General features: G+C 38.0%; 1 protein-coding gene across 1 annotated transcript in view; it reads left to right on the forward strand.

Moving 5' to 3' along the window:
- The window catches only part of TMEM236 (transmembrane protein 236), a gene marked incomplete at both ends in the record, with an annotated part of 48,072 nt that overhangs the window by 15,108 nt on the left and 10,805 nt on the right, over positions 1–22,159 (forward strand). The window contains 2 exons of the mRNA XM_084871358.1: positions 7,507–7,579; positions 9,729–9,870. Coding sequence (XP_084727484.1) covers positions 7,507–7,579; positions 9,729–9,870 — 215 coding nt within the window. The remainder of the gene's footprint in view (positions 1–7,506; positions 7,580–9,728; positions 9,871–22,159) is intronic.

Genomic DNA, 22,159 nt, shown 5'->3' on the forward strand with positions numbered 1-22,159 from the left:
GTCACAAAATGTCCAGACTTCAGGGAAAATGGTTGGTGTGTTCCCCATCCCAGAGCCACATGTGTAAGTCTGTCCCAGAATATTTCCCTGATTTCAGCAGGCCAGTGGGGTCTAACGGAAATCCGGAGTTTCTATCAGCTCTCTCGTGAGAGGGAAGTGCCAACTAGATTCCTGGGAATGTGGGGGGCATGTCCCCAACCCAAAGCCAGACACTGACACTACCTGAGACTGCTGCCTCCTCAGCAGGGTTTGAAATGCAGGCTAGTGTACACTGGATTCCAAAGAGTGGGGTAAGCGGGATTCCTTGGGGGTAAGGGGTGTGAGCTGTATACCAGGGGGCATGGCATTTGCCTTTCCCCAAGCTTCTGCTGCTGGGAGGGTTTTGCACCTCTCAGGAAAAATGGCTGCTGTGATATCAGGGGCGATGACCCAGCACAGGTATCCTCTACCACTGTCCCCAGATTCCTTCTACCCCAGTCTCTCCTCAGGTGACTTCGGTACACACCACCCTCCCTCTGCCAATACCTGGGTGAGTGTTTTGGGAGTGGAAATTCTGTGCAACAGCCTTTTTAAAATAAAGCGGCTTTGTCTCCAGGAGGCTCAGATTCTCCCTAGTGGATGGAAGCCCTACAGCTGGATGACAAGTGGGTGGCTCTTTCCATCTCTGGCTGTCTGGGCTGGAGAGCCCAACCTGAGGTCCAGGCCTCTCTCCTTTCAGGGGCAACCCCCAACAGGCAGCATAGCTCTCCTCACCCTTCGCCTTCTACACCTGTGACCTGGGCCAGCTCCTCTTGTGACCCTGCCCTTCCTGCCAGTCTCCAAGTGGTTTCTGCCCTTTCTTATTGAAAGTCTACTCTTCAGCTAGTCTTCAGTTGCTAATTCAGGGTGAATATTCCCCAGTTTAGTTTTAATTGCAGTTTGGTTCTGGGACGAGGTGTGAGAAAAATCCACCTACTCCTTCACCATTGATGTATGATCTTTCTAATGTATTGCTAGATCTGGTTTGCTAATATTTTGTTGAGGATATTAGTATCTAGATCTATGTTTATCAGGGGTATTGGCATATAATTTTCTTTCTTTGCAGTCTTTTTTTTTTTAATATATATTTTATTGATTTTCCACAGAGAGGAAGGGAGAGGGATAGAGAGCTAGAAATGTCGATGAGAGAGAAACATCGATCAGCTGCCTCCTGCACACCCCCCACTGGGAATGTGCCCGCAACCAATGTACATGCCCTTGACCGGAATCGAACCTGGGACCTTTCAGTCCGCAGACCGACGCTCTACCACTGAGCCAAACCGGTTTCGGCATCTTTGCAGTCTTTTTATCTGGTTTTGGGATTAGAATAATACTGGCCTTATAAAAACGTGCTTAAATGTCTTTCCTCCTCTAGAATTTTTGGGAAAAGTCTGAGTAGGATAGGTGTTAGTGCTTCTTTGACAGTTCGGTAACATTTGCCTGTGAAGCTATTTGATCCACAACTTTTATTTGTTTGGAGGTTGTTTTTTTTTTTTTTTTTTTCCTTTTGTGAGTGTATGTGTTTATTTTTAAATTACTGCTTCAATTTCATTAGTTGTAATTGATCTATTCAGGTTTTCTGATTCTTTCTGATTCAGTTTAGAAGATTATACATTTCTAGGAATTTATTCATGTCATTCAGGTTATCCCATTTTGGGCATATAGTTGTTTGTAATATTTTCTTAGAATTTTTGTTTATGTGTCAGTGCCATTCATTTTTAATTTTAGCTATTTGGGTCCTCTTTTTTTCTTGATGAGTTTGGTTAAAGGGTCATCAGTCTTGTTCATTTTGTTAAAGGGCTATCTCTTGGTTTCATTGATTTTTTGGAATTTTTAGACTCTATTTCATTTCTTTCTGCTCTGTTTATTATTACTTCCTTCCTTCTGCTCAGTTTGGGCTCTGTTTGTTGTTATTTTTCCAGTTCCTTGAAGTTGAAAGTTAGGTTGTTTACTTAAGATTTTTCTTTTCTTTCCTTTTTTCTTTCTTTCTTTCTTTCTTTCTTTCTTTCTTTCTTTCTTTCTTTCTTTCTCTCTCTCTCTCTCTCTCTCTCTCTCTCTCTCTCTCTCTCTCCCTCATTTTTTTTTTTTTTTTTTGAGCTAGGCCTATAATGCTCTGAATTTTCCTCTTAAGACTGCTTTCACTGTTTCCCATAGATTCTGGGTTGTTGTGTTCTTGTTTTTATTTGTTTCAAGGTATTTTTTGATTTCTTCCTTGATCTCGTTAACCCATTCACTGTTTAGTAATATTAGTTAGCCTCCATGCATTTTTGTGTTTTTCCCTTGTAATTTATTGATAGTTTTATACTATTATTGTCAGAGAAGATGTTTGATATTATTTCAATCTTCTTAAATTTATTTATACTTGTTTTGAGTACTAGTATGTGGTCTAACCTAGAAAATGTTCTATGTGCACTTGAAAAGAATGTATATTCTACTACTTTTGGGTGAAATGCTCTGAAGATGTCAATTAAATTAATTGGATCTAATATGTCACTTTATGCTGGTATTTCCTTTTCGATTTTCTGACTGGAGTATCCATACATTGATGACAATGGGGTGTTAAAGTCCCTACTATGACTGTATTACTGTTGATCTCTCCTTTACTTATCAAGATTAGTTTTATATATTTAGGTTCCCCTATGTTTACAAGGATTTTATCTGCTTGATGGATTGCTCCCTATAACGTTATGTACTGTCCTTCTTTATCTCCTTTTGTAAACTCTGTTTTAAAGTCTATTTTGTTTGGTATGGTATCGCTACCCCAGCTATTTTTAAATTTCCATTTGCATGAAATATCTTTTTCCATCTTATCAGTTGTAGTCTGTGTATATCTTTCATTCTGAAGTGGGTCTCTTGTAGACAGCATATAATAGTAAATGGATCTTGCTTTCTTATCTACTTAGCTACCCTATATCCTTTATTGGAGCATTTAAGTCATTTACATTTAAAGTGATTATAAGTAAATATGTATTTATTACTATTTTATTCTTTATAACTATGTCCCTCTGGTTTTTTTTTTTTATCTTAAAAAAATTCTTCTTCTTAAAGAAAATCCTTTAACATTTCTTGTAATATTGGTTTGGTATTAATAAACTCCTTTAACTTTTTCTTGTATGGAAAGCTCTTTATTTCGCCTTCTATTTTAAATGATAACCTGTAATTGAGTCTTGATTGCTATTGCCCCATTTGTATATGGGGTTGACCCTCAGGCTTGCTGACTGTGAAGATGGACCCTGACTGCAGTGTACAAGTTGTTGCACAGGTACTTACCGCATGAAGTGAAATTTGCCTCAGCAGGATCTGGTGCTTCCTGAGATCTCACTCAGCATATGCCTCTTGTGAAGCTCATTGGATCTTGTTCTGATATTGTCAGGAGCTGGCTAGTGGATGTGTTTGCTCGGAGGCCTCTTGGGAGAGACTGTGGTGCAGGTCAACGTCAGACATTGTTTGTGACTAGCCCAGGGCAATCTGTTTAATGCTACAATGCAATCTACCATTTGTGGCTGTCTCTGTTGGGCCTTGGTGTGTGTGGGAAGGACCATACTGCTCACTAAGGCTGGCTTCCATTAGCACTGAGCCCAGAGGCTCATCAGCAAAGGGCCAAGGCTCCCCAATCCTGCCCCCATTTTCTGGCTGCCTGTTAGATTTAGTTACTGAAACATCCTCTGGCAGTATTCAAGTTGCATGAGGTAAATTCTCAGTGAGTCATCAGGTAAACACCAGTGGTATTCACCAGATTGATACAGGTTCAAATTCAGTGCCAGTGTGGGGTCTGAGAAAAAGCCCCAGGATGTGTCAAGTCTAACTGCCCCTCAACAGTTGCCCACATATCTTTGTCATGGGGTAGGGTCTCAGAGTCATCTGAGTGAGGCCCAAACTAACCAAGGTTTTGGCCTTTTTGAATGTAAGGCTATACTCCAATTTGGCATGAGAGGGAAGAATGGCCCCATCTAGAGCCATACAACTCAGTCTGTCCCAGATTCTGCTAGTAGACCAAGCATAGTAAGGTAGGGCCGCTTGGAATTGGGAGCATGGGACTAGTGGATCTTTCATGTAGGGGAAGCATTGGACAGGTTAACCAGAAAGCGGGGGTTATAGTTTTCTGCACCAAAGCCACACGACTCTGTCACTGACACCCCTGAGTCTTCCCAGACCTCCACATCCTGGCTCAGGCAGCTGACTCCTCATCAGGGTAGTGTGGTGTGACAGGAAGCCCAGAGGGTGGTGCTATTGCATTCCCCGAGGCTGATGCCATATGGAGGGAAGTGCTCCACCAAGAGATGTTATCTGTGATATGGGAGAGGGACTCAGCACAGGAATCCTGGTGTCTGAGCCTTCAACTCTCTCCCCAGAGCCATAAAGCCCCTTCTCTCTCACCAGACTCCACTCTGCTCTTTCCCTGCTGGAGCTCAGGATGAATGACTGCAAACAAGGATTTTGTCTTGGCCCTTTATGATGGCATCTGTGTCTCTATCTTATTTCAGTTTCTCTCTGGAGACAGTCTCCACTCATTTTAACAGCCAGGTGTTATGTGGGCACCTCTTCCTGGCTCTGGTGCTCTGGGCTGTGGATCCCAGTGTGAGAGTGAGACCCCATGTTCCTCCGGGGGAGCCTTTGCAGCAGAGATATTCCTCCAGATTCTTAGCCATCACCCATGGGAGCAGAGCTAACCCTTTCTGTGTCTCTGCCCTTCCCTCCAGTCTTGTAAATCCTTGGTTATAAGACTTCTGTTCAGCGAGACTTCAGTTGGTTATTCGGGTTGATTGTTCTGTATTTTAGCTGTAGTTGCAATTTGGTCCTGGTTGGAATTGAGTGTCACTTCTATTTATTCTGCCACCATCTTGGGTCCCCTACAAACAAGCACGTAACTCAAGATATGGTTTATGATCTTCACTACCCTGAACTTATGAGTGATTATAGTTACCACTAGTGATCACAGTTTTCACTCCAAAGAAAATAAGACACTGTGTTTATAGACAGGAACATTTATTAATATATCAATTTTTTAAGGTTTTGGATTACTTTGTCAACCTAGTTGCTTCATTTTTAAATATTTTGTTCATCTAAAAGTTACATTCTTAGAAGCCTCGATAGGACGTTCCAGAGTCCTAGAGGTTTTATTGCACAAAAATGGCTGAAAAACAGTGATGGTGAAAAATAAGTAGTGAACAATTAGATAAGGCCCCTGCTCACAAGGAACTTCTCTTGGATATTGGCAAAGAACAATATGACAAACAATAAGCAAATAAAGAACTAATCAGCAGACTTTCAGGTAGTTTATACATATATTTTAAATGATAACAAGAAGCCAGACATGGAAGATCCATGGATAGAGAGACCCTGGCAAAAGGAATAGACAGCATGTGACTAGGAGGTGGGGCAACCTTTGTGTGAAATAACCAGGTGGCCCGAATGGACAGAGTTAAAGAGGTGTTAGAGATGTAGGTCATTCTAAGTAAAGGTGAGAGAAAGAGAAATGAGAGAAACCTCATCATATAGAGTATGTAGGCCAGGATTATAGGCTTTAATTTTATTCTATTTGATCGTCAGGCTGCTTTCACTACCATCCATCCACAGAATTCTTTTCATTTTGCCAAACGGAAACACTGTACTCAATAAACAATAACTTTCCATTACTCTCATACACCAGCATTAAAGATTTTTGAGCTGGGCAGTGAGAACATGTATTTTTACATCAAAAAATATGACTGTTGGCTCTATGAAGAAAATACTGTTATATAAGAATAGAGTTACTAACAGGAAACTGGTTAGAAAATATTGCAGATAAGAGATGATAGTATATGAACTACTGTGTTAGCAGAGGATGGATTCAAAATGCAGTTTGTCAGTAAATCAGATGGATTTGAGGATGGTAACAACAGATATGGAAAAGGATATAGGTTCTTCCTCAGGAGTGTTAATTGTCAGTTGTTTTTTAAACATCTAGATGGAGTGTCAAATAGTTGGGCATACAGTCCAAAACTAAGGATAGAAGCCAGTATCTGTATATGATAACATGTTTGGAAGTCATTGGCAATTGTGTGGTATTTAAAGCAATGGGATTGGCTGAGGTAATCAAGGCAGATAATACAGTTAAAGAAGAGGTGCGGGAATAGTTCCCGGAGTGAAGTTGGGAAGGGGACTCTATGGATGTGCTCCTCCGTCTTAGAGAGCTGAGTACTGCAGAAAGCTGGATCTGCACTCACACAGGAGGCAAAGCTGTGTATGTAAAATATGACCAGACTCCGGATCTTACAGGTGGTACTGGGTCAAGTTGTGAGGGAGGGGATACCCCACCCCATAACTTAGGTCTAAACCAGAACATCTGAGAGGGGGATGGACTTAGAGGGATGTCTGTCAGTACTGAGAAATTCTTAGTCATTGGAAAGACCCCAACACTTTTTTAATCCACTTACTTATTTGATTAGTTTTAATTATGATAAAATGTACATAACGTAAAATTTATTATCCTACCACTTTTAAACATAACAGTAAGTACATTCCCATTGTTGTGCAGCCAATCTCCAGAATTCTTTTCATCTTGGAAAACCAAAAGTCTATGTCCACTAAGCAGCTCCCCATTCTCCTCTTCTGCATCCCTTGCATCCACCATTTCGGTCTCTATGAAATTTATTATTCTAGGTATTTCATATGTTTGTCTTTTTGTGACTGATTTATTTCACTTAGTATAATGCTCTCATAGTTCACTCATTCCAACTCTTTTTGTTATTAGATACACAATATGCTAAAAATGTAATTAATAATTTAACTAAGAAAAAAAAAGGTAAATATTTCATTATAGAAAATGTTTTGAGTATATTTTGTTTTCCCCAACATCAATGGTGCTAAATGTATATTTAAGCTGTCTTTATTATAAGGTAGAATATAAAATATGTAATATATCTTATAATTATTTGATTGAGTGATCTTGAAAAGTTTAATAAGTGGTCCAAAAACAAGTTTGAAAAATTATGTGATTTTTATGTATACATGATTTCTTTTGGGTTCAAGTAAATAACACCCATTTTTTTTTTTCAATTTCTGTTGCCCTAAATATCTAATTATCGTCTTAAATTTATTTTTTGAAAAATACATTTTACAACATGGGTCATATTGTAACTTAAAAAGTCCTGATGTTCTTTTTTCCAGTTGGTCACCAGAGCCTGAATTTTGGGGCAGGATCCTAACTAATGAATTATGAAAACAGTGCATGTCATGTGTCATGCCTTGTGAGGATTTTAGTTGTCTATGATTTGTTAATTATTTGGAAATCTCTCACCCTTTGTTCTAGAAAATCATTCTGATTTTTTTGCGTGTGTTCTCCTTTGTCATCTTCAAGCATTTGGGAAATGGAAATAGGGAAGCAGTAGCTTCTTAGAAAAACTATAGATGAATGGAACAGGAACTGCAAAACTAGCAAAAAGTAACAGGAACTGTTGATCTTGTACATTGTTGCTCTTGCTTATTTTTTTTTTCTTCTTTTGCTAGGAGACCTATTATGATGATGTGTGTAGTACTCACCACACTCCCCAGTTTCAGCTTTTCTATAGCAGTGACTAAGGTATGGAATTTTTATTTCTTCTGATGCAAGATTTTAAAATTTCCTGTTATTGGGAGTTGATAGAGTGGTGTGCCCAACAAATTTCTTAAGGTGTATTTTATCCATTCTTCTTCCCAAATGCAATACATGCATTTGTCATTGTGACCTCCATAATTAAGGAGGAAAGTCTAGAAGCCAATTTAAAAGAGATTACTTCTGTGTTTGTGTGTGAGAAGCAGGAATATTATTTTAAAGTAATTTTTAAAAGCAAGGAATTGGAATTTGAAAATAGATTTACATTTGTTTCTTCTAACCTGATGTTTCTCATGATCATATTCAATTATAACGGAAAAGAACATTATTCCTGTGAACAGCCACTCACACTCTAAGACCTTTGATAATATATCTATTGACAAATAATTTGTGCATGATACATAATTAAAAATAACTTTATATTTTTGACTACATGCTGCTTTAATGGATGGAGGCCTACAGAACAAGAATATTATAGGCAGAACTTTCTGGATATAGAATTTATTATCCAAGAAGTTAAAAAAAGAATGCCCTGCTAATCTTATTAATTTGTAAGGTGCTGTGAAAAAGTTTTTGCTTCTCCAAGGTGCACAACTTAAATTATTTTGTGATATTTCATTTATATGTTGACCAGATATCATTAAATGCATGTTCCATGCCAGGTGCTGTATTAGTTACTGGAAATAGGCCCCTCAGGAAATTTGACAGACTCTGATCTTTAGTAATTTACTGGTAATAGAGAGAAAAATAGACAATGAGATTAAGTAAGGGTGTGGTGAGTACCCAGGTAATTTTCTACTCCACCTTAACACACAAACAGAAAAGTGCACAAAACATCAATATATAATATTAATTTGATACCCCAAAGCAAACCGCTGTGTAAACACTTAAGTAAAAGAAATAAAGCTTTGCCAGCTGCTTAAGGCCACCATATGTTCCTTGTAATGACTACGTCCTCCCTATTGATAGCTTTCCTGTAACTTTTAATACCTCAGATAAATTCATCTGTGTTTTTACAATATATATTCAGAGTTCAAGCCCTTTGTTGATTATATGTATTGCAAATATCTTCACATTCCATGACTTAATACTCTTAATGGTATCTTTTTGATTAAGAGAGGTTCTTAATTTTTAAAATAGCTCAATTTATTAATTTCTTTTCTTTATGGATAGTGCTTTGATTTGAGAAGATTTTGTCATATTGTGACTCTGAAGATCTCCTATATTATATTTTGGGTCCTGTATTGTTTTGCCATTCTCTCTTAGATTAAAAATCCATCTGAAGCTAATTTCTGTACATATTGTACAGTAGGGAGGCAATTTCTATTTATTTTTTCCACAAAAACTTGGAATTTTGATTGAAGTTGCTTTAAATGGTATCTTTTTAAAAATCTTACTTACTCTTTGCTATTGGTATGTAAAAATAATTAATCCATTTTGGGAGGATTTTTCTTCATATGCACTCATATAGTCTATGAATATTTTGTTTTTCTTACTTTCTTTTTTAAAGTTTATACTTTTTATTTCTTTATCCTGTCTTATTACACTGGCTGGAACCTCAAGTGCTCTGTTGAACAGAAATGGTCATGGTGGCACCTTTGTTTTGTTCCTGATCTCAGAGGGAAAACTCTTAACACATCACCATTAATATGATGTTTGCCATAGTTTTTTATTTTTATTTATTTATTTATTTATTTATTTATTTATTTATTTATTTATTATTTTAATAGATGCCTCAATCAGATGAAGAAAGAGCCACAAAGCCTAGCTGGGTTTACTTAGGCTCTCCCTTCTTGGAAGATCCTAAACTCCAATTCTTTTCCTCTGAAGGCTTTGATATCGGACTTTCAGAGGCTGTGCTTACTAGTAGGCTGGGAGGAATTATCCATTTTACCATTACCAGAAGCCTACTGTTATATTTTCACATATATTACCTTGAACTGAAGGCTCACCCATTGATATAAATACTTATTACATCTTTAGAAATGGTTCAAAATCTTGTGGGGATATTTGAGAAGGTGAAAACCAAGCTTTTAGTATTTTAATTAATGTATAGCACTGCTTTCAGATAATTAAAAAAATATTTTTTAAAGAAAGCATATAAATATAATGCTTCTCAATGGTTTTATGACAACAGGTTCAAAAGAATATTAATGGTTCTGCTAATAACTTGCCTGACACCTTGCCTGACCTACCAGTCTCTCTGGTTCTGACTTCCTTGATCGTGGTTGACATTATTGAAAAACTCAGGATATATCCTCTTAGAGGGAGGCAAAAAAGTAAGTATTCTTTTATAAAGATAATTTTTTTATAAGTTTGACCTATTGTTCACTTTCCTGCCACCCTGTTATCTATTGACATGTTTAATGATAACTCCATAAAGCTAAAATTACAGATAGAAGATTACAAATGAAGATATCTAAATATAATTATTTTAAATTTACTTTGATAGCTATACAATTATTTTTGTTTCCAATTTTCATTTTGATAATACTAATAAATGAATAAAGGTACCAAATATTTAATGCCAAATTTTAATGTTTAGCAAGAAAAGTATCTAAGTAAGTTATTATAGCTTTTTGTTTTTATGAACTCTTAAAACTTTATTCCTGGCTAATGTGGCTCAGTTGGCTGGGCATCATCCCATGCACCAAAAGATTGCTGGTTTGATTCCAGGTTAGGGCACGTGCCCAGGTTGCAGGCTCAATCCCAGGCTCAATCTCTCCTCCCTTCTAAAAAAAAAAAAAAAAATCAGTAACAATTATTTAAAAATACAAAAATGTTAAGTTTAGATGAATATATAGTTTAGTATAGATACTTTTGATACAGGAATCAATATGACTATTGCAGTTATGTCCTGTATAATTATTTTTTATAGTAGATTGCTAAAATGCTAAAGATCACACAAAAACCAAGATATGCCACATTTCTCTAAAGGGATCAGTCAAAACTAAATAATGTCTAGTTGTTTTTTTTTTAAACTATTTTATGAATTGAGTATTTTGTTTGGTTAGTACTAAATTCCTTCAACTTTCATTGCATTTCATGTGACAGTGTCTGTGTTTAATTCACAGTATTCGTATGCTACAGTTATTGCATGGTTAAGACTTTATATTTGAAATGAGTGGGTGTTGACTCATCACTTCCTGATGGGCTGGATGGGGTAAAGTGAATGAATCATAGGAGAATGCTTAGGAATAATAGGCATGACTACTACAGCCAGGAAGGGAAGACCAGACTCATTTTATGGGTTATGAGCCACCACCCTTCCAGTCAAAGTGAAAAGCAAAACTGAGGAAATCTGGCACTCTGAGCTCATGTGTCGTACTTTGTCCTTTGGTGAGAAGTGATGAACTATTATGTGTAACACACACAAGTGACAGGTCAGATAAGATGGCAGCCCGTGGCCATCTGCTGAGGAAAAGGTGCTCCCAAGTTACATCTGCCCTTCACTGTCAAGTGTGTTTTTTTAACTGAGGAGACTTGGGAATTGCCAAACCCTTTGCTACTTCTCTAGGCTCCTTAGTTACATAAGTGTATTTTGAAATTGCGCTTTTTTATTTTTATTGATTTTAGAGACAAAGAAGGTGGGAGAGAGGAAGAGAGAGAGAGAGAGAGAGAGAGAGAGAGAGAGAGAGAGAGAGAGAGAGAGAGAGAGAGAGAGAGAAAGAGAGAGAAATTTGTAATTCCACTTATTTATGCATTCATTGGTTGCTTTTTTGCTTGTTCCCTGACTGAGGTCAAACCTGCAACTTTGGTGTGTTGGAACGATGCCCAAACCAACTGTCACGCAGGGCCTGCACTGTATTTAATGACTGTATTCCATGAGAATGTGAATTTTTCTGTTCCTACTTTTTAGGTCAATTTCTCTTGAAAATGCACATTTATATTTTTGGGAAGAAGTTGTTGGAATTTTATATTTTAAGTGATGAGTTGGATGTTTAAAGGGGAAATTTGCCTGTGTCAGAAGTCATGATGACACTGAGAATGGAAATAAGGAAGCACACTCCAAAGAAAAAGTCAGTCTCAGGGAGAAGACACCAGGGTATCTTACATAACTGCTTCTCCTTCAGGAGTTCCTCTCTGTCCAGATTTAAGAGGGTTAATATCTGTTTTAATAGCTCCACCATTTAAGTCCACTTTAAGAAAAACTAACATTCACTCAAAATGCCTTTGTAAATATTAATTATATATACATCTAATTTTTATGCAAACTTTGAACTCAAATAGTCTCCAATACTTATTTTAACATGCATACTAATATAATAAATTATGTGAATTTTGAATCCATGATTTTTAATTTTGAATCCAGGAAATCTGATTATCCTCTGGGACTTAAATTAATGCACAAATTCATTGACATATAAATTGTACTGCATAAATCTTGAAGTAAGCAAGTGTGCTATAAAGATGGTTTCACTGTACTTCAGAGTCAAAAGAAGTACGGAGGGTGGGTGACAAGCAGGTTTGGCTTCCTTCAGGCTTGCAGCAGCTTTGACCTTCTGCTGATGAAGCTAAGGTCATTTCCAGTGCTTACATGCTCTTGCACTAACCCAGCCATCTCAGTTCCAAGTCTGACCATCATGTAGCTTTTCCTTTTCTGAATTAAAAAAATAAAAGTTATTCTTGCTCAGTTGGTTGGAGAATCATCTCTGACTGATTCAATTCCAGTCAGGCACATACCTAGGTTGTGGGTTCGATCCTGGTCAAGCATGTTGGCAATGGATTGATATTTCTCACATCAATGGTTCTCTTTCTCTCTCTCTAAAGTCAATGAAAAAAAGTATCCTCAGGTGAGGATTAAAAAAATATATCTATGTATATAATAGAGGAATATACAAATTAGCTGGGACAGCATAACATCAAGACCAAAAGCAGGGACCTGAAGCTGCATGGCACCTGGCCAGGGCAAGGGACCTCAGGCTGCACCCCCTGCTCCAGTGCCAGGCTGGGGGACCTCATACCCCAGTGCTGGGCCAGGGGACCTCAGGTTGCACCCCCTGCTTGGCAGGGCTTTACTGGGGACCTCAGGCCGTGCCCTCCACCCCGGCACTGGGCTGGGGGACCTGAGGCTGTGCCCTCTGCTTGGAGGGACTTGATGGGGATGGGGTTGGCCTGGTATGGGTCTCACCCAATGGGGATGGAGCAGGCTAGGTCTGGGTCTCATGCATTTTTGAAGTGCATGCAGGCGGTGGGCGGGGACTTGACTCTAGGTCTCACAGTGCACCCCAGACTCTGGCAGGAGGGAGATTTTTTTATATACATTTTACTAATTTTCTTTCATCTCTGACACTTCTATTATAGAGAAAAGGCAAATAGCAATATTAAAATATTTCCTCTAATTAATTCTCTTTTAATGTGCACGAATTTTATGCACCAGGCAATTAGTAATAAAAATAAAAGTTATTCTTAATAGGAAATATGCTTATGCTTAAAGTAGTTTTCCTGGACCACACATCCTTTGGGCTCACTTCCAGTTGCAGTGTTTCAGTATCAAGTGATTACTGTGCCATAACGTCTCCCATAGGAATGTTTTCTGGTAGGTAGAGCTCTAAGGCATGGCAGAGCTACACATGTACATAGTCGTCTAATAACATTTCATTTAATGCTATAAAATTGTTTTTGCTATATGTTCTTTTGCTTAAAGTCACAGAACAATGACAATAAATGAGAACTTACCATAATGTCAAGCCCCAATCTTGTGAAAAAAAGAAAAAGAAAAAAGAAAAAAAATAATATAATATATAGACTGAATGTCCCCAGCTTTTATTATTTTTTCTTTGCCCCCAGCTTTTAGTAGTATCTGTGCACAAATGAGCATACTAAACATTTCTATCAGAATTTTGCTAGTTCACTCCCCACCTATTATTGTCCAGATCTCCATCTCTCTTCCTTTCCCATTGTTCCCTCTTGCTTTAACACCAGACCCAAAGCGAGTCTCCTGAGCTCTCAAATGTTGTCTAGACTATTGGCTATCCCATGGCTCCTGCTGTCCTCCCGCTCACCCTCCTCATGCACAGACAGCTTGGTGTGTTATTTTCCTATTACTCTCTGCTCTAAACGCTCAGTGCTGCTGCAGCTCGCCTCTTTGATGTTGCCTGATGTTCTGCTGATAACCTTTCCTCTGCAAGTTGGATCCTGACATTCTTCCACAGAGTTCTACTTTCCTAGAGAGGCTGATCAGTGGAATGGAATAGCTATTTTCTCTAGGAAACATAAGCCTCTTAGCCCCAGTGTGCTTATAGACTAGGGTTGGCTGAGCGTCAATGATTTCAAGTAATGGCCACATGACTCCCCTGAAACCACCATTTCTCCTCCTATCACTAGATCTTGTGGCTTTTTTTTCCCCACCATGGGATCTCATGGGTTCTCTTGACACCAAACTTGCCTATATTATCTGACCCCAAAATTAGGCTCACCTTTAGATTTTCTTTCCTGCCTCCTATATAAACCAGCGAATGCAAACAGACACACAAAGAAGTCCATGGATAGGGGGCACATTTTTAGTCTCACCTGCAGGACTCATTTGGATAGCATGAGCCCTGCTTGCACACCATGCTGTCAGTGGTATAACAGAGTAATAGTTCAAATACTTTGGGGTCACAGATGAAGGAAAGCTTTATCTTGTTCAAGGGTTTAGATGTACATGCTTTAGCAGTAAAAATAACTGCAGTTGGATTTCAAACCCTGAATCGACAGACATTGCTGAAAGGAAGTTGCCTTCTTACCATCAACTACTGTTTGTTTCCAATGGTCCATTTGGAAATCTAGACAGCTCCTTCCAGAGTTACTCGGAAAACTTCTGGATGCCCCAAGTCCTACTGAAACCAGATCAACACAATTTTTGCTTTTCAGAAGTTAGTGTTTTATGTAAGATTTCATTTGAAAAGTGGATCTTCTGCTAATGATTGAAAGCCATTAATGTAGGCCTCCGTTTAGAGTCAGAGGCTGTATCTATTTCTAGGGTGATACTGTAACTTGGGGGACCGATTCTCTAACTCTCTAGTCGCTGGCTCTCTGGGAATCATAACACAGCACCCCGTAGGGATAAAGTGTGTCCACATCCAAAGTCTTTTGGCTGCTGCTGCTCTGGGATACAATACAATGCAACACAACGTAACACAACACCACACACCAACACAACACAACACAACGCAACACAACGCAACGTAACAAACACACAATTGCTTTACAGATAGAGCAAGCCCATGGCAGTAGAGTATTCACACACAGGTTTGTGTCCCAACACATATAAAACCCAGATAGCTTTTTTTAACATTTCCTTTTGAATTGTCTTATTTCTAACATTTTCTGTTTTTCCAAAATAGTACAAATTCATTTAAAATGTCAAAAAAGAAGAAAATAGAAATTAACCATACTCCTACACACTAGAGATTTATAATTAATAGTGTCTTGATAGGCATTCTTCACTTAAGAAAATCTATTTTGTAATTTCCTTTTTTCCTTAACAATATGTTGTGGGCATCATTCTTGTTATTACATCTGTTTCTGTTGTGTCGTTGTTATTGGGTGAATAATATTCCATTATATTAATGAACCATGACTTATGAAGTGATACTAGAGTTGGGATGTGGATAGTCAGGGAGTCTGTGTGTAAGGGGGACCCTGTGCTGGGTATGGGAGTGAGAAGCCACTCGGCGAGGTGACTGGCCAAGCAGAGGCTGAGGACAGAGAGAGTTATGTTCACAGCAGTTATGCCTCTGGACGACAGCTGAGTGATATCAGCATGTTGACTGCAGTGTCCTCAGAAGACCCTGAGCATTTGCACATGTCCGCGCTCCTTGGCAACAATGCTTTCCAGAAGAAAGGGACTGTTGTGGACTGGCTGCGCATGCAGGCAAATCAATACACAGGAGGTCGTGGGGGATTGTACAAACAGGGTGGCAAGACAGTTTGGCTACATAAGGGATATCAGCACTGTCAGAAACGACTTGCTAGAGGTGAGATCAACAGGCTATTTGAGTAGAAAACATCAGAGCTTCTCAGAGGAGTTGGTTTCCACTATCACATCAGTAAGAGGTGCCAGATACGGTGTTGGCAGTGTAAGGTTTACAAATAAATCTGCTCACAGTGGCTCTAGTCCAGTTCCTTCTGTGCAGTTTCTTTAATACCCAGAGATGTGGGCCAAGTATGGCAGAACCTCAAAACATAATGCTTATGTCTTAGGGAAAATGCCTAGATATACGATTTCTGGCTTCAAGTACATGCAAGGCTTTAAGGTTTTTTGATGTGTCAATCAATCAATGGCTTCTTCTAAAGAGTGCCCTACTTTACCCTCTAAATAGCAGTGTCAGAAAACACCTGTTTCTCCTCAGCCTTGTAACATTAGATGATTTATTCCTTTTCATCTTTGCTAATTTCATAGGCAAAATAGTGTCTTAATGTTTTCCTAATTTGCTTAAAGTAGTTCTGTGTTGGATATTTCTCATAGATTTATTGGCTATTTGTGATTTAAAGAAATCATATGTTTATATCCTTGATCTGTTTTTCTGTTGACACATCCATTCTTTTTTTTTTTTTTTTTTTTTTTTTGAGTACTGATTCATGAGTTCTTAAATAGTAAGAATTTTAAGCTTTGTATGTCTTAACTTACCATATATTTCAGGCATATAAGCCTCTTAATTTCATTATGGTGTTTTGCTACAGGAAAGGTTTAATTTTGATACAATCCAGTCTATTAATATTTTCTTTATGGACTCTTTAATGTTATGCTTAAAAAGTGTTGGTTTTTTTTTCACTTCAAGGTGATATAAATATTTACCAATTATTTTATCAAAATATTTTCTAGCTTTTTAATTGAATTTATTGGTGAACACAGGGTGACATTGTTTTTTTTTTTTTAAAAAATATATATTTTATTGATTTTTTACAGAGAGGAAGAGAGAGGGATAGAAGAGGGATAGAGAGTTAGAAACATCGATGATAGAGAATCATCGATCAGCTGCCTCTTGCACACCCCCTACTGGGGATGTGCCTGCAACCAAGGTACACGCCCTTGACCAGAATCGAACCTGGGACCTTTCAGTTCGCAGGCTGACGCTCTATCCACTGAGTCAAACCGGTTTTGGTGTTTAATAAAATTATAGAGTTTCAGGGGATAATTCTATAATACATCATCTGTATAGAGGATTCTGTGTTCACTTCCAAAGTCAAGTTTCCTTCCATCACCATTTATCCTCCCTGTACTCTCTTCTATTTCCCTCCACCCTCTTTTCCTCTGGGAACCACCACAGTGTTGTCTGTGTCTATGAGGGGTTTTTTTTTTTTTTTTCTTAATCTCTTCACCTTTTTCACCTAGCACCCCAATCCCCTCCCCTCTGACAGCTGCCAGTCTGTTCTCTATCTGTGAATCTGTTTTTATTTTGTTTGTTAGTTAATTTTGTTCACTACATTCTACATATGAGTGAAATCTTTGGCACTTATCTTTCTCTGATTGGCTTACTAATATTTTGCTTAGCATAATGCTTTCCAGGTCCATCCTTGCTGCCACAAAGGGTAAGACTGCCTACTTTTTATGGCTGAGTAGCATTCCATTGTGTAAATGTACCCCAGCTTTTTTTATCCACTCATCTACTGATGGACATTGGGGCGGTTTCAAATCTTGACTATAGTAAATAACACTGCAATAAACCTAAGGGTGCATATATCTTTTTGTATTAGTGTTTTGGATTTCTTTGACTATATTTCTGGATTTGGAATCACTGGGGTTATAAGGCAGTTCCATTTTTGTTTTGTATTGTCCCAAAGTTCCCTTAGGCTCTCCTCCTGCTTTTTAATTTTTTCCCCCAGAAGCTGCTCTAATTGGGTATTTTTTTCCATCTTGTCTTCTAGCTCACTGATGCGGTCCTCTGCTTCTTCTAGTCTACTCTTGATGCTTCCTATTGAGTTCTTCATAGTAGCGATGTCATTTTTCATTTCTTCTTGGTTCATCTTCATTTCCTCTTGGTTCTTCTTCAATTCCTCTTGGTTCTTCTTCAATTCCTCTTGGTTCTTCTTCATTTCCTCTTGTTTCTTATTCATATCATCAAATTTCTCTTCCATTCTTTTTTAGCCATCCTATGATCATTACTCTGAATTCTTACTCTGGTAGGTTGCTTGCCTCTAACTTGTTTACTTCCTTTTCTGGTGATGCCTGCTTTTCTTTCATGTGCGGGCTATTTCTTTGTCTCCCCATGGTCTCTCTTTTCAGGATGTCTGGTTATGTGATGTTCCTTCTCCTTTCTGTGGGTGACCTAAGAACTCCTTTGAATCCACGTGTTTGCGCCGATTGGGGCGTCACAGCTGCTCGATGGTCTCCTCTGCTGTAGGTTTTCCAGGCCTCAGAGAAGATCCTCCTTTCCTGGTAAGATGGCGCAGCCTTCCCTCTGAGCCTGTAGCTCCGGGAGAGGTCTCCACCTCTGCAGTGCTGGCTGCTTGGTCAGGAAATCCTGACCTTCCTTTAGAGTTCCGCTGCCCTTAGCTGCCAATCAATATTCCCTGAGTGACTCAGATGCTGCTTTTATCTGTTCTGGGACCAGGGTCAGAACAAGTCTGTCTGTTTGGTCGCCATCTTGTCTCCTCTTCTCTGTTTATCCACTTTTAATTTTTTGAGGAAACTCCATACTGTCCTCTATAGTGGCTGCACCAGTCTGCATTCCCACCAACAGAGTACCACGATTCCCTTTTCTCCACATCCTCACCAGTACTTGTTGTTTGTTGATTTGTTGATGGTAGCCATTCTGACAGGTGTGAGGTGGTACTTCAATGTGGTTTTAATTTGCATCTCTTTGATGATTAATGACATTAAGTATCTTTTCATATGCCCATTGGCCATTTGTGCATCCTCTTTGAAAAAGTGTCTTTTCAGGTTTGTTTGTTTTTCTTTTGCTCAATTTTAAATTAGATTGTTTTTGGTGTTGTTTTATGGCTTCTTTATAAATTACGGATATCAATCCCTCATTAGATGTATTATTGGTAAATATGTTCTCCTATTCAGTGGGTTGTCTTTTCATTATGTTGATGTTTCCTTTGCTGTGAAAAAAAGATTTTGTAGTTTGATGTAGCTCCCTTAGTTTATTTTTTATTTATTTTCCTTGCCTGAGGAAATATATCAGAAAAAATATTACTATGAGAAATGTCTCAGATTTTACTACCTATTTTTCTTCTAGGACTTTTATGGTTTCGAGTCTAACATTAAGACTTTAATCCATTTTGAGTTTATTCTTGTGCAATGTGAGAAGGTGGTCTAGTTTCATTTTTTTTGGTATGTATCTGTCTAATTTTCTCAACACCTATAGACTATATTTACCTCATTGTATGATTTTGCCTCCTTTGTCAAATATTAATTGACCATAAAGGCATGGGTTTATTTCTGGGTTTTCTATTCTGTTCCATTGATGTATGTCTGTTTTTATGTCAGTACCATGCTGTTTTGACTACTATGGCCTTTTAGTATAGTCTGATATCAGGTAGTATGATTCCTCCAATTTTACTCTTCTTTTTCAAGATTGCTATTTATATTCAGGATCTTTTATAGTTCCATATAAATTTTTGGAATACTTTTTCTAATTCTGTGAAATATACCATTGCTATCTTGATAGGAATTGTTGAATCTACATATTGCTTTGGGTAGTATGGACATTTCATAATCCCCACTCAAGGACATGCTGAGAGAGAGAGAGAGAGAGAGAGAGAGAGAGAGAGAGAGAGAGAGAGAGAGAGAAAGAGAGAACACCTTTTGCATACTCCCAGGCTGGGATCAAACCCTCAACCCAGGTACATGGCCTGACTGGGAATTGAACCAGCAACATTTTTGTGCACAGGATGATGCTCAGCCAACTGAACTACTCTGACTGGGCATATGGATATTTTAATGGTGTTAATTATTCCTATCCACGAACACAGTCTATACTTTTACTTATTTGTATCTTCTTCAGTTTCTTTCTTCAGTGTCTTGAAATTTTCCTAATACAGATCTTCTACATCCTTGGTTAAATTTATTCCTAGGTATTTTTTTAATGCAATTGTAAATAGGATTGTTTTCTTACTTTCCCTTCCTGGTGGTTCATTATTGATGAGTAAAAATTCAACTAATTTTAGATATTTATTTTATATCCTCCTACTTTACTGAATTTATTGACCAGTTCTTAGTGGCTTATTGGTGGAATCATTAGTGTTTTCTACATACAGCCTCTTATCAAATGCAAATAAGGATATTTTTACATCTTTCTTTGTATACCTTTTATTTTTTCTTCTTGACTAATAACCGTGGCTTGTATTATGTTGAGAAAAGTGGTGAAAGTGGCCAACTCTGTCTTGCTCCTGATTTTAAAGAAAATACTTATAGTTTTTTGCCTGTTGAGTACAATGTTGGCTGTGGATTTGTCATATAAAGCTTTTATTATGTTGAGGTATGTTCACTCTACTCTAACTTTGCTGAGAATTTTGTGTTTTGTTTTTAAAAAAAATAATAAATGGGTGCTGGATTTTATAAAATGCTTTTCTGCATCTGTTGATATGATCATGTGGTTTTAATCCTTTTTTTTGTTCATGTTTTGTGTTACATTTATTGATTTGTGGTTATTATACTAACCTTGTACCCCAGAACTAATCCCACTTGGTAATGGTGTATAATATTTTTAATGTATTGCTGGATCCAGTTTGCTAATATTTTATGGAAGATCTTAGCCATCTATATTCATTAAGAATATTGTCCTATAACTTTCTTTCTTTGTGGTAACCTGATTTGGTTCTGGAATAATGCTGGTCTTCTAAAATGAGGTTGAAAGTCTTCCCTCCTTTTGAATTTTTTGAAATAGTTTAAGAAGGATAGTTGTTTCTCAAAAATTACTTCATATTTAAATATTTAATGAAGAGGTTGGAGTCTCTGTAGGGTAGGAACTCATTAATTTATAGGCAACTAATAAATTAGACATGATCATCAGTATATTTATTTATTTGATCTGGCAAAGCTTTTAAATCCCTGGCTTTATTGTATTTCTGTCCATTTCACCTGATAATTTCTATAAAAAGCACTTAATAGAGTGCTTTAAAAATATTACTGCTACCCTAGCTGGTTTGGCTCAGTGGATAGAGTGTTGGCCCAGGGATTAAAGGGTCCTGGGTTTGATTCTGGTTAAGGGCATATACCTTGGTCTCAGGTAACCAATCAATGTTTCTCTCTCTGTGTCTTTTCCTTTCCCTTTCACTCTCTCTAAAAAAATATATATCCTTGGGTGAGGATTAACAACAACAAATATATATCAATGCCAATCATAGTCACAACAGATGAATTGAATTAGAATCTCTGGTGATGGGACTTAGCATAATGTAGACTTTAAAAAGAAAACCTCATTGAGTTCTGCCATATCTCACATTAAGATCTGGCCAGTAGTTGAATGTCATGAATCAGGAGGTCATGGTTCCATTCCTGGTCAGGGCACATGCCCAGACTGCAGTCTCAATCCCCAGTAGGAGTCCTGCAGGAGGCAGGTGATTGGATGATTCTCTCGTCATTGATATTTCTCTCTCTCTTTCTCTCTCCCTTTCTCATTGAAATAAATTTTAAAAAATGTTTTTAAGAAAGCAGTTGTTCTCACTTTGAACTGCAGATCATAATCACCTAAAGGGCTTTAAATTCTTTTTATTTCTAGATGGCTCCCCAGATAATTAAATCATGATTTGGGAAAGTGTGTGAGAACCAGGAAGTAGGTGATTTCTAGTGTGCAGAGTGGAGGAGTAAAAAGAAACAGGGGCAATTTACTCCTGATAATCCAACAATATCTTTGTGAAATAGAAGACAGGTTATCTGCTGAAAACAATGGTGATGCATGAACAGGAGAGAATCTGCAATAGGATGGGCAAGGATTGGAGTAGCTGCTGTGGGGAAGGGAAACAGAGTAGGTCAGGGTTAGTGAGATGCATAGATGAACACTGATTAGAGTACAGAGAAGGGTGGAAAGCAGGATTTTGTCCTGAGTCCAATCAAGATTATGTGATTTTTCTTCAATGATACTCAGAAATCTGGGCATTGACTGTAGGACTGATCCCAGTTGGGAATTTTTAGAGCAGGAATAAAAGAAAGAAGATCTGTTCCTGAGTTATTTTACCTCCCCCCCCCCAAAAAAACCCATAATTTCTTAAATGAATGGCAATGATGATTTTTATTGAATTTCTAAGCTATTTCCAGTGAATCACCACCTGTTAAAATACTATATGCAAGAGGCTCTTACCCACAATGTACCCACCATAATCACCAGAGGAGTCTTTTTTATTTTTAAAAATATTTTATTTTATATTTTTTATTGATTTCAGAGAGAAAGGGAGAGGGAGAGAGAGCTAGAAACATCAATGATGAGAGAGAATCATTAATTGGCTGCCTCCTGCATGCCCCCTACTGGGGATTGAGCCAGGAATCTGGGCATGTGCCCTTGGCGGGAATTGGACCTGGGACCCTTCAGTCCACAGGTCGACACTCTATCCAGTGAGCCAAACTGGCTAGGGCCAGAGGGGTCTTTTCAAAACACATTGGCAGAGCTCTGTCTATTGATCAGCAGCACATCAGGGGAC

Source organism: Pipistrellus hanaki (assembly GCF_964339955.1).
Source record: "Pipistrellus hanaki genome assembly, chromosome: 1".
Classification (NCBI taxonomy): Eukaryota; Metazoa; Chordata; class Mammalia; order Chiroptera; family Vespertilionidae; genus Pipistrellus; species Pipistrellus hanaki.